This window comes from Antrostomus carolinensis, unplaced genomic scaffold (assembly GCF_000700745.2).
Source record: "Antrostomus carolinensis isolate BGI_N321 unplaced genomic scaffold, ASM70074v2 scaffold20831, whole genome shotgun sequence".
Taxonomy (NCBI): domain Eukaryota; kingdom Metazoa; phylum Chordata; class Aves; order Caprimulgiformes; family Caprimulgidae; genus Antrostomus; species Antrostomus carolinensis.
In genome coordinates, this window is record NW_010296563.1 from 1 (window position 1) to 12,181 (window position 12,181).

Consider the following 12,181-nt stretch of genomic DNA (forward strand, 5'->3'; position numbering starts at 1 on the left):
GGCACCTGGACGAGGTGCTGCCCGCCAAGGACAGGGCTGTCCTGGTAGGTCCTTGCCCCATTTTGGGGGGCTCATCAGTGTGCAGGGGTTGTCCCCCTCCTCCCCACAGCTCCTGCCAGGGTGTACCTGTGAGTCCTGCTTCATCTGCCTAAAAAACATGCACGGACAGAACTTCTTGGCCTTGGTGTGCAGCCATCAAACATCCCACCAGGACCAGTCTTAATGATTCCCAATTATTATTTTTTTTTTGTTCCTTGCTGCCACCAAGGACAAAAAATTAATTCTCATGGTGGCTGTTTCTCACTAACAGCAGATCCAGGAAGATCTGCTGAGGGATGGGGTTCTGGTCCCACACACGTTGTCACTTAGGCACCAGGGTTAGGCAGGTTTGGGACAGGTTGTCCCATCTACCTCTGATTGCATCGTGATGATTATTGTGGTTTGGGCTCAATGAACAGAGTGATCTTAACAGCTGAAGTGGTTGGGGCTCTTCTTGAGGTTGAAACAACCCTGTTCACTGGCCCAGGTTGGCCAGAGAAGCTGTGGCTGCTCCTCCCTGGAAGTGTTGAAGGCCAGGTTGGATGAGGCTTTGAGCAACCTGGTCTAGTGGAAGGTGTCCCTGCTGCTGGCAGGGGGGTTGGGACTGGATGAGCTTGAAGGTCCCTCCCAACCCAAACCAGTCTGGGATTCTATGATTCAAGGCTGATGTTTCTGCTGTCTCCTCGCTCTGGCAGAACGCGGCCAACGCGGCGCGGGAGCTGGTAATCCAGAGGCTGCTCTTGGTGGGGAACGCCTGTGAGAATGAAGAACAGCGGTTGCTGGAGAAGGTGCACGTGGAGGAGGAGAGGGTCCATCAGAGCATCCTGACCCAGAGGGTACATTGGACTGAGGCTTTGCAAAAGCTGGCTGCTCTCCGAACTTACCTGGTGGACATGATCACTAACATGGATGACCAGGGTCTGGTGGTGAGTACACTTCCTTGTACTGAGGGACGGGCCAGTCAGCCCAGAAGTGACCTAGATCCTGGGTATTTCGGGGCTTAAACACGAAGTTCAGCAGCTTGCTGCACTGACAGCAGGGAGGCAGTCAGGCAGGATCTGCATTTGCAGGTCTAGCTCAGGGAAGCTCCTTCACCTGGTCCTGACAAGCCCCTGTGGTGTCGCAGTGATTCCAGAGGGTCTGCTCTTCCCAGTTCTCCTTTCTGAGGTGCAGTGAGGTTCAGAACCACCCAGGCTCAGCTCTCCAAGCTCTTGGCTTGAAGCTGCCGGCTCAGGACAGCTATGGGTTGAGAGCTGCTCTTACAGCAGATAGATTTGGCCTCAATTTTCTAGTGTTCTGTCTAATTTTAAACAAAACCTTTGGGAGCACCTTCAGCTCTTAGAATCATCGAATCCCAGACTGGTTTGGGCTGGAAGGGACCTTCAAGCTCATCCAGTCCCAACCCCCCTGCCATCAGCAGGGACACCTTCCACTAGACCAGGTTGCTCAAAGCCTCATCCAACCTGGCCCTCAACACTTCCAGGGAGGAGCAGCTACAGCTTCCCTGGGCAACCTGACCTTCTTCTTGAAGGTCTGCCGTGTTCCCTGGCACACTGCTATTGGGAATTTACCGGGTACAGCACCCTGTGCTTCCCTTCACTCAGTTCCTTTTCTGGTTATTAAATTGTCTGGGTTTACCCAAGAAATTCTCGATTTAGACATGAGCAGGTAGGATTTCCACCACCTCACTCTTAGCCACGTGTAACTGTGTGCAGAGTGGGGCTGCAGCTCTGCTTGGAAAACAGAACCACAGAGAGAAGGGAGATGGCTGCTCTTTGGTGGGACACGCAGCGTCTGTCCAGCCCCAGCATCTGAGCTGGCTGAGCTGTGGCCTCACTGGAGAGAGTGGAAGTTGGAGAGCAAAATCCATTGGATGCTTGTGGCAGAAAACAACGAGACCCTCAATTTCTCCTTTTGCCACATAGTGGAGGGGCCATGGGGTTCACAGAAGGGTTCTCCACTTCGGATCGTTGGTGGTGGTGTTTGTGTCTGTCAGGAATTGACACCTATCGTGACACAGGAGAGTGAAGGGCATGTAGAGCAACATGGGGTTCACAGAAGGGTTCTTCACTTCGGATCGTTGGTGGTGGTGTTGGTGTCTGTCAGGAATTGACACGTATTGTGACACAGGAGAGTGAAGGGCATGTAGAGCACCCACAGCTCGTATTTGAGCAGGGGTCAAATATTTTCCTTCTGCTTTGCTAACTGGGCTGTACGTTGAGAACACACCATTGCCAGTGGGTACAGAAACAAGTGGGGCTGAGTTAACTGACTTGGCCTGGGTCCTCTGCAGCTTCAGCCCTTCCTGGGAGCTTTGGGGGTTGTTTGCTGCAGGCACAGGATGTTCTGGCAGCGTGTCCTGATGGGGTCAGGGAGGAAAGGGGGACCTCAGGGCTGGGGTTTTCACACTCGAAGCAAGGCAGGGTGCAGTGGGAAGAGCTCCCAGATGCAGACAGGCTGGTGTCTACCAGAGGGTGTGGAGTCAGAGGTGGCTCTTTGTGAATCCAAGACTTTCCACCTGTCTCAGCTCTCCCACGTGTTTCCCTTGTGCCAGATGATCCAGCTGCACTGACTGCTGGATGCAGTGGCACAGCGGAGCGGTGGCAGGCTCTGGATGTTCCCATGCCCCTCTCAAGCTATTTGTCACCAGCCACCCAGTCCCCCTGGCACAGTAGACAATACCCCCACTAGATGTAGAAGATGTATCGCCTGCAGCCAGACCCACTCATTTTCTGAGTCAGGGAGTGGAAAGTGCTGCAGCTGAAGGAAATGGGTGTTGGATGCTCACTTGCTCCCCAGGGTTTCTCTGGGAAATCAGGAAGGAGCTCAGTGCTCCCTGGGTTTGCCTGTGTTTGGGATTTTATCTGTGGGGATTTCAGCTGTGGTGACTCTTTCTCTCCTTCTCCCCAGCATGCAGAACAAGAGATCTTCGAGAGGTTAGTACCTGGCTGCTCCTGGGCCTTTCCCTGATCCCTGCTCCAAGCATGTCGTCACCCTCCACGGCTCCCGCTGCGAGCAGCCCACCTCTGCTCTGGCAGCAGGTGACATCCCCTCTTCCCTCCCTCGTGCTGCTTTTGTTGAGGACAAGGACAGAGCACAGAGATGCCAGCGTGGCGTCTTGTCTCTGCTTCACATGCTGCTCTGCAGCTCAAGATGGAGAAGTCTTGGCACTTTGAAATGCTCCGTGTGCAGTGTCTCCCTGGAGGCATTGCCAGATGCACTGGAGGCATTGCCAATGCCACAGATTACAGGAGACCGTCTCTGGCTCCTTAGTAAACTCCACGGGGTTCCTGGGGAGATGGAGCAAGTTGGTCCCAAGCCTGTCCCTGGCCTGTTGGCAGGAGGTAGAACTGTCCACCTGGAAAGCTGGTGTGCTCCATGCCTGGGGGGCTGCTGTGTGCCCAGGCTCCGCGCTGGCACTGCCTCCTTCCCCAACAGAGAGAGTGCAGGGAGGGGAGAACCGAGTGCAGGTGACAGTGTTTCTGACCATTGTCATCAGTGACGTGTGGCTGCCCTTCCTTGAGAAGCAGCCTGGTGGCATTTATTGCCGTGGCTGCTGTAAGGGTGCTAGTTAGTGCTGGTTGGACTCTGCTACCCAGAGGACTTTCAGGAATATTTTTGCCTGGAGCTTGTGTGTAGAGAGTAAGAAATCAGCCCCAGCACATCCCAGCAGCCAGTGCCAGAGCTTTACTTACAGCCATGAGTTGGTGTGTGTGCTGCAGGCACAGGAACCTGGCAAACCTCCATCTCCTTGCTGTGCTGTGTGAAACCCGGAGTCCCAGCTTGCTCCCCTGTCCTGTCCCGCTTTGCTCTGACTGTCGATAAAGAGGGAAACCTGATTCTCTGACTGTTCATTGTGCTCCTCTTGGACCTTGTTGGCTGTGCTCAGCTATGTTTCATCTGTGTCTGCTGAAGTGAGGAGGCTGCTGGGATTGTATTTTGAAACACTGAGGTCCTTTCAGCCGGGACTGTAATCAAAGCCAACCGAAAGTATCCCCTGGGAGGAGGGTTTGTTCAGAAACCTCCGGCGCAGTTTCTCTCTATCAGAGCTCCTCTTGCAACAGCTCCAGCTCCTATTTCTGTTGTCCTTCCTAGTGATCTCCAACACCTCCCAGCACTGGTCAATGAATCGTTGTATTTCTGAAATAACTCTTGTGTTCTTTTGCTAGGACAGAGGTGGCGGAGGGGATCTTAGAGCCGCAGGAGTCCTCAAAGTTAAACTTTAATCAGACCTGTGTTCAGAGTCCACTGCTCCATCGACTCTGGGCCTCTGCTGTTCTCTGCTGCATTGCAGGTCAGTGTCTCACTCCAGTCACATTTCACTGGGGATTCTTGTGTGCTCGTTCATGTTTGTGCCCAAAGAAACATCCTGATGCTGTGTCAAAACATCCTGATGCTGTGTCAAAACATCCTGATGCTGAGTCCTGCCCAGGACCTGGAGCATCCTGCCCTCCTCTGCTCTCCCAGCCCCTGCCAAGGGGGCAGCTGCAGCTGTAGGAGCTTTGGGAGGGGGGTCAGTGGCTCGAAGCAGCTGGTTGTGGCCAAGAGAACAGGGATTTGCAAAGACTGTGTCTTTTATCAGCTCTGAGTAACCTCACTTGGTTTCTTTTGCTGTTTCTTGAGTCACTTGGTGACAGCAGTGAAGCTACCTGAAAGGAGGGTGTAGAGAGGTGGGTCTCGGTCTCTTCTCCCAAGCAACAGGACAAGAGGAAACAGCCTCAAGTTGTGCCAAGGGGGGGTTAGATTGGATATTAGGAAACATTTCTTCACCAAAAGAGTTGTCAGGCATTGGAACAGGCTGCCCAGGGAAGTGGTGGAGTCCCCATCCCTGGAGGGATTTAAAAGCCATGTAGATGTGGTGCTGAGGGACACGATTTAGTGGGGGACTTGGCAGTGTTTGGTTAACAGTTGGACTCAAATGATCTTAAAGATCTTTTCCAACCAAAACGAGTCTGTGATGCTGCTGTAGGAATCTCTGCCTCAGCAATTCCTCTTTACTGTGTTTAGCGTTGGCCTGCTGGTGATTTTAGCAGAGGGTGAACTCACCTGTGTGGCATCTGTGAGATGCTCTGATGTGCTGGGATGAGAAGTGAGTAAATTCAGTGACTTTCTGATCATAAACTGAGATTGTGGCTGTGCCTGAGCCTGAGCTGGTGGTTCGGTGGAGACGTTTGTGAGCTGGTTCAGCTCTTGCTGTACAGCTGAGGCTGCATCAGAGGCGTTTGTCAGGCCAGCGACCGGCTCTGGGGACGGTTTTACCAGGTTGGTGTTGGCTCTGTTGAGCAGGGAGAGACGTTCTCCTTCAGGCTGTGATCTGCTTGAATGGCTGATTGTGCAATGTTTGCTTTTACTCATGATTTCAGGCCATCGTTGGAGCGTTTCAAATGTATTTTTTGTTCCTCAAAGATGACGAATATCTTTCAGTTTGAAACCATTTGTCCTGCGTGCCACCTCGTGAACAATCCCTGGGGTCATTTTCCCAAAGATTTTGCATTAACCTTTGATTTTTGCTCATCTTGCTCTTGATGCTGATGAGCTGTTCCCAGTTTTCCCCTGTTCCCAGGTCCCTCTCCAAGGTGTGTCCTTCTGGCTTTTATTGCTCTTGTGTTTTGCAGTACCAGCTTGAGAATCCATGTGTACTGGGCAACACCATCATTTGTTTCTTCTGCTGCAAACTCTGGTGTCTCTCTCCCTTTGTGTTTAATTCATTTCGCTTTGTTTTGAGTCTTTGAGTGCTGGCAGTCATGCAGATCCTGCAGATGCACATCAGCAAAGTCCAGCAGGTTCTCAGGAGATGGTCAGAGCTGTCAAGTCATGCAGGAAACCTTTTCCTAATTCTCTTTGTTGTGACATGGGTGGGGTTTTTTTTAATGGATTCCTTTCCCAATAGCATCCTTGTCAAATGTTAATGACTCCATGGCATTCAGCCCTAGGAGTGGGTGTGTTGGTGCTGTTGCTACACTCTGGTTTTGTTTGGGGTATTTTTTTTTGTGCCTGTCATATCCTTGCTTATCTCACTGGTCCATAGTCCACCTGGGACTGAGCCTTAGAAATGTAACATTAACTGTGGTGGTCTTAGCTTTTGTTGAGACACAGCAATGTTGTGATTCTCTTGGTGGTCCCACCTCCCCAAGGCAGTTGAACAGGTGGGAGTCTTGTTTATTTGCTTGAAAACAGCAAATCCCTAAACATGATGGTTTGTCCTGTAACCTCTCAAAAACTTGGAAGCCAGCAGGCAAAAGAACCTCCCTTTCACTCTGAAAAATGAACATGGTACCTTTGAGGTCTTCACTTGGCATCCAGGCTTCTGTATTGTGTATGTTTGGGGTTGGCAGCTTCTTCCTTAAACCAAAAGGTGATGTAAATCTCCTGGCACCGTTCTGGGAGGGATCTCAGTTCATGGCCACCCATGTCAGTCCTGCTGGGGGGTGGGTAAGTGGCAATGCTGGCTGGAGACACAGTGGAGGACCCTCTGCAGGGGTGTCACTGTCCCAGCTGGCTGAGACATTGGGCTGCTTCATGGTGAGCTTGTGCCTCAGGGAACTGGCTGGGTCTGGGTCCCACCTTGGTGCCTAAATACGAGGATTTTAATTGCAAATGTGTGAGTTTGGAAATGGGAAGTTGGATTTTTAAAAGTAGTAGAATGTGCTGCAGCCAACACAGATGGACTTGACAGAGATGTTATCTGTGTGAACTTACCTCCTCAGCATCCCTCATCTCTCTGAAGTGGCAAGGCCACTCCAATGGGTGCTGTACACAGGGAAAATAGATCTTGGGGCGAGCTGAATTCCCAGTGGAATTGTTCATCAGAATATATGGGGATATCCTGAGGCAGATTTAATCACAACAAAATGCTGTGTGTGGGAAAATTTGCTGATCTGAATTATTCTGCATTTTCTCTGCCGGGGCTTCCCCTCCCTCAGATGCTTCCCTGGAATTTTGATCCCACCACGAAGCTCCGTGGGTGTAACTAGGGTGGTATTTCCTCATGCAGATGACACCAGGATGCAACCCCCTACCTAGGTTAGATGAATGTTGCACGAGATGAGGTTTAGTGCCCTTCTTCTGTCAGAGGAAGAGAAGGTCTCGTGCTGCTCCATTTTCTGTGAATTCACAGCAGTGTTTGGCTTCCTGGAAAGTCAACCTACAAATAAACAGTGTGGGCAAATACCTACGGAGGGCAGAGCGTGGTGGGCAGGCACGCTGCAAAGAGTTGGGCTGCTGCTTGGTGACATAAATCATCAAAGGAATGAGGTTGCCTGCTTCAGCTGGGAGGAGATCCTGTCTGCAGCACCTCTTTCTGCTCGCTGTGGCCAGCAATAGCTCCCACCTAACGTGTGTGGAGAGCTTCCACGTTGTGCAAACTGATAATTCAGCCTCGATTCAGCGTCTCCTGCCAGGGAAACCCCCGGGCAGCGCTACTGTTGTGTGTTCAGTGCTGGTCAGAGGGATGCTGACCTGGGTCTGTGTAGGTGCTGGAGCAGGTCAGGCTCTGGGCTGACCCTCCTCAAGCTGCAGCTTAGTGGTTTGATTCTTTAAGGGCATCATCCTGCCACGTGCTGGAGACTGAGCAGAAGGTGGTTGGGAAATGGCAGGGGCAGGGGTGATCCTGGAGAGCTCTTGCTGGTGGCAGGGCTGGGAGAGCAAATGACTCACCTCTGTGTTTCCCAGGTGGTTGAAGACCTGAAATGAATGTGGTGAGGGTGGGGGCAGGCAGGGCAAGGAGGGGCACCCGCAGGTAGAAACTCCATCTCCCCAGGAGCAGGTGAGTCAGCCGGGCATCCACCTTGTCTCTCTCCTTGCTTAGACAATTCACAGAGTGAGGGCAATATTTGTGCAGGTATTCAGCACTCACACCCACTCTGCAGACCCACTGAGGGGTCTCACGGGGGGGAGCAGCAGGGTGAGTGGTGCTGGGTGCTGTGGTGCAGATCCCCAGTGGGTGCAGGTGTCCCTGGCTGTGGCTTACTGGGTTTATGCTGTGGCCCCAGGGCCCCTAATTTACAGCAAAACCAAGTCGTGGCCCGTGCTCATCTCCAATGCCTGGTGTCACCTCCCACAGCTTCTCCAAACCAGCTCAGGGTGGGTGGATTTAGGACTTGGGCTTTGTAGGAGGTAAGAGATTTCCCCTGCCCTGCCCTCTCCCTTCCTCCTCCTTCCTGTTATACCGGCTTTGCAGGTTTTCTGCCAACAGCCCCAGGTTTTCTGCTGACAGCCCTGAGGGCTCTTGACTCACCCACTGTGGGGGTGGGAGGGGACAGAATGGGGCTGAGATTTGGGTTTCTCCCAAAAGTGGGATGAACCAAATCTGCTGAGTTGTGTTTTGTGGGGGATTCAGGTCAGTGTCAGAGTAAGATGAGCAGCATCTGACAGGCTGAAAGAGTTGGGGCTGTTCAGCCTGGAGAAGAGAAGGCTCCGGGGAGACCTTCTAGTGGCCTCCCAGTACCTGAAGGGGCTCCAGGAAGGCTGGGGAGGGACTTTTTATAAGGGCAGTTAATGACAAAACAAGGGGAAATGGGTTTAAACTGAAAGAGGGGAGGTTTAGATGAGATATTAGGAAGAAGTTCTTCACTGTGAGGGTGGTGAGACAGTGTCCCAGGTTGGCCAGAGAAGCTGTGGCTGCTCCTCCCTGGAAGTGTTCTCGGCCAGGTTGGATGAGGCTTTGAGCAACCTGGTCTAGTGGAAGGTGTCCCTGCTGCTGGCAGGGGGGTTGGAACTGGATGAGCTTTAAGGTCCCTTCCAATCCAAACCATCCTATGATTCTATGATCTTCTCTGCAGGACTTGTGGTGCAAGGGTGGAGAGATGTCTGGTAAAATCTAAGCTTTGGTGGGTCTCTGTGATGTTCTGGCCGTGGCTTGAGTGGGGTGGGGGCTGTGGGGAGCTGCTGTGCTGGCACCCAGCCTGAGCCCCCAACACCGTGTCACCCCGGGGGAGCAGACTGTGTCTCTGATGGCCGTGACTTCTTCAGGTGGCTCAGGCAGGGATCACCGAGCCGGTGCTCACCGTGTGGCTTCTCTTGCAGGCTCACAGGAGATTCACATCAACGAGAAAACTGTCAGCCCTCACCTCAGCCTGTCTGAAGACAGGAAAACCCTGACCTTCAACCCCAAGAAAGCAAAGGTGGACTCGGACTGCCCCGAACAATTTGACCACTGGCCCAATGCTTTGGCTACTGTTGCTTTCCACTCAGGGGTCTGCGCGTGGAAGATCAGCGTGGAGAAGAGCTGTGCCTACAAGCTGGGGGTTTGCTACAGCTCCCTGCCACGGAAGGGGTCCGGCAACGAAACCCGCCTGGGCTTCAACACCAGCTCCTGGGTCTTCTCACGCTACGACAAGGAGTTCAGGTTCCTGCACGCCGGGCAGCCGCAGGCGGTGGAGCTGATCAAGTCTCCAGCCGAGATCGGGGTGCTGGTTGACTTTGCAGGAGGGGAGATGCTCTTCTATGACCCCGATTCCTGCACCATCCTCTTCTCCCACCGGGAGACCTTCACAGAGCCCATCTATCCCGTCTTTGCTGTGGCTCACCAGAGCATCTCGCTTGTCCCATGAGCCAAACCCTGCAATTCTGGGATCCTGTGATTCGTTTCCTGCGACCTTCTCATCCATAAAAATCCTTTTGTAGGGTTTCTGCTAAAAATCAGTGCTGGATAATTGGCCAATTTCCTGCACGCCGGCGTTTTTGTGGATTCCTTGTGCTCATGCTCATCTCCCTTGCTGTGTGTCGGGATCATCCCTAGTGCAGGGTGGTTTCTAGACCCAGCTGCGGTGATAACCTCCTGCAGCAGGCAAGGAAACGCCTGCTCTGCTGAGGGATGCTGAGACCCTGCTTTGGGGGGAGCATTAGAAAAACCATCTCAAGGTGATTCAGATCAGGTTCCTGGGTCCAGCGTTAGGTAACCGTGGAAATAGTGCAAATGGAACTTGAAGCCCAATCTCCCAATGGCTTGTGTGTGTGTGAAATGTCTTGGCATCTCCCATCTCCTCTCTGAGAAGCTGATATTTTTAGATTTACAACAGATTAGTTTTGATGCTGGAGGCCTTAAAACTGTTCTGACATGAACCCAAGCTATTCTATCCTAAAAAATGAAGTCTTAATTGAACTACACTTCAATTACAATACAGCAGAGTGTTTTACCACGTGCATGGAAAGAAGCCTGGGAGGAAGAGGAACAAACCTGAAAATGGATCAGAAACTGGAGCTTTTCAGAGGCACCTACAGTGACTGTCTACATGCTCTTCGGTACCTGTATGGGGGACAGGAGCCCAGAGGGGGCTCCCAGCTCGTGCAGAGTGGTGTTCAAACCAGACCTGCCTTCAGACTAAATCTGTTCTTCACACATTTTACAGCAGCTTTCTATATATAAAAATAAGCTACACCCGCCCTGTGCCTGCTGTGCCAGGGCGAGGGGTTGGGGTAACGCCTGGCTCTGCCGGCTGCTTTTAGGTGAATCATTTAATTCCTCTCCAATCAAGGGTTGGTGGGCTTTAGAAAACAGGAGAAATATTGAGAGATGTGTTTGGAGAAATGGCATGTGGAAAAGGACATCACTTGGAACAGGCTGCCCAGGGCAGTGGTGGAGTCCACATCCTTCGAGGTGTTTGAAAGATGGGTAGATGTGGTGCTTAGGGACATGGTTTAGCGGGCATGGTGGTGTTGGGTTGATGGTTGGACTGGATGATCTTAGAGGTCTTCTCCAACCTTAATGATTCTGTGATTCTGTCACTGGGACGTAGCTGGAAACACACCTGGGAGGAGCTGCCCTGTGCCAGAGTAGGGACAATGTGGGGTGTTATCACCCTTGGGGGGACCCATGTTGGGGCAGGGCCACTGCTGAGGGGCTGTGGAGGAACCTGTGTCAGAACAGAGGAGTGAGAAGCAAAGAACAGCAGAAAGGAACCCAACCAGAGCTGGTCCTCACCAAAGGGAGAGGGGGATTGAGAGTAACATGGTGAAAACATGGGGAGCTGATGTTGGGCAGGGAGGAGGAGAGGTGTTGGACTGAGGCTGAGCCAGGGAGAAGGGCAGGAAAGGTGTTTCCATAACTGTTTGAAATTTGTCATCTTTTATTTCTCAATCCCCAAATCAGTACAATTTGTTAACTGGCACTGTATTAAGTGAAATATATTAAGACCTGCAGCTGCCTCCTGGCCACCACTGTCAGGAGGAGGGGGATGCTGGTGAGGTGGCAAACCTGGGGTGCACCGAGGTGTCCAGGGTTCCTGGGTGCTCTGTGTGGTCAGACCCTCCCCAGGATGGGACCAACCTCAGCTCTGCTGATGCTCGAGCCTCCCCCAGGGTGAGGGAGAAGAAGAAACCTCCGTGTCTGCCTCCATCCCTCCTGCTGGAATGAGCCTCCTGTGAGGCAGCCTGACCCTGTCCCCAGCTCCATGAGGGGAAGCCACCACCGCTGACCCTTTTCCATGGAGATTTTCAGAGCTATGAAAGAGCAGCAGCAACGCTGAGCATCAGATGTTATTTTATTGCACGAACAGCCCTCCAGCTCCCTGTGCTCTGAACCCCTCGCTGCTTCTCCTTGCCTCGCTGGCAAGAAATCCCACACCAGGACCTGGTTCACCGCTCCGCAGCTGCGCTGGTCCCCCTCCAAAACGCAGCTACCCCTTCTCAATAAGACCCAGGAGATGGCTGAGCGTGGGCAGGACGTGCTCGGGGGGCACCTCTGGCTCCTGGCTCTGCCCAGCAGCCCGGAGCAGGAAGCTGCGCATGCCCACGGCTCGTGCTGCGCTGTAGTCCCGGGTGTAATCGTCCCCGACGTGAGCTGCCTGCTCGGGTGGGACCCCGGCGAGGTGCAGGGCTTTCTCAAAGATCCTCCTGTCCGGCTTGGCGAAGCCCACGTCCTCGGAGGTGAGGACAAAGTCAAAGTGGTGCCGCAGGTTGCACTGGCAGAGGATGTTTTCCAGCCGTGGATCGAAGTTGGAGATGACCCCCATGGAGAAACCGCGCTGGCAGCACCGGCTCAGGGTCTCGCTGGCTCCGGGCAGCAGCTCCCAGTTCTGGGCGCTGCAGAAATCACTGTAGAGCTTCTCTGCCATCAGCGTCCGCATTCCATCTTCCTGCAGCCCCGAGAGCCGGAACGTCTCCTTCACCACATCCACCCACCACTGCCGGGAGCTCAGCCCCG

At 53.0% G+C, this 12,181-nt stretch overlaps 2 protein-coding genes across 2 annotated transcripts; one reads left to right on the forward strand and one right to left on the reverse strand.

Moving 5' to 3' along the window:
• Positions 1-5: 5 nt before the first annotated feature.
• Positions 6-9,590, forward strand: BSPRY (B-box and SPRY domain containing; the record flags this gene model as incomplete). The annotated part of the gene is made up of 5 exons (XM_010178344.1): positions 6-44; positions 735-965; positions 2,950-2,975; positions 4,209-4,333; positions 9,064-9,590. Coding segments are annotated over 5 exons (948 nt in total), but the record flags the coding sequence as incomplete, so codon positions are not given.
• A 2,064-nt stretch (positions 9,591-11,654) lies between these two features.
• Positions 11,655-12,173, reverse strand: HDHD3 (haloacid dehalogenase like hydrolase domain containing 3; the record flags this gene model as incomplete). Its single annotated transcript, XM_010178343.1, has 1 exon — positions 11,655-12,173. A coding segment is annotated over one exon (519 nt), but the record flags the coding sequence as incomplete, so codon positions are not given.
• Positions 12,174-12,181: the final 8 nt, after the last annotated feature.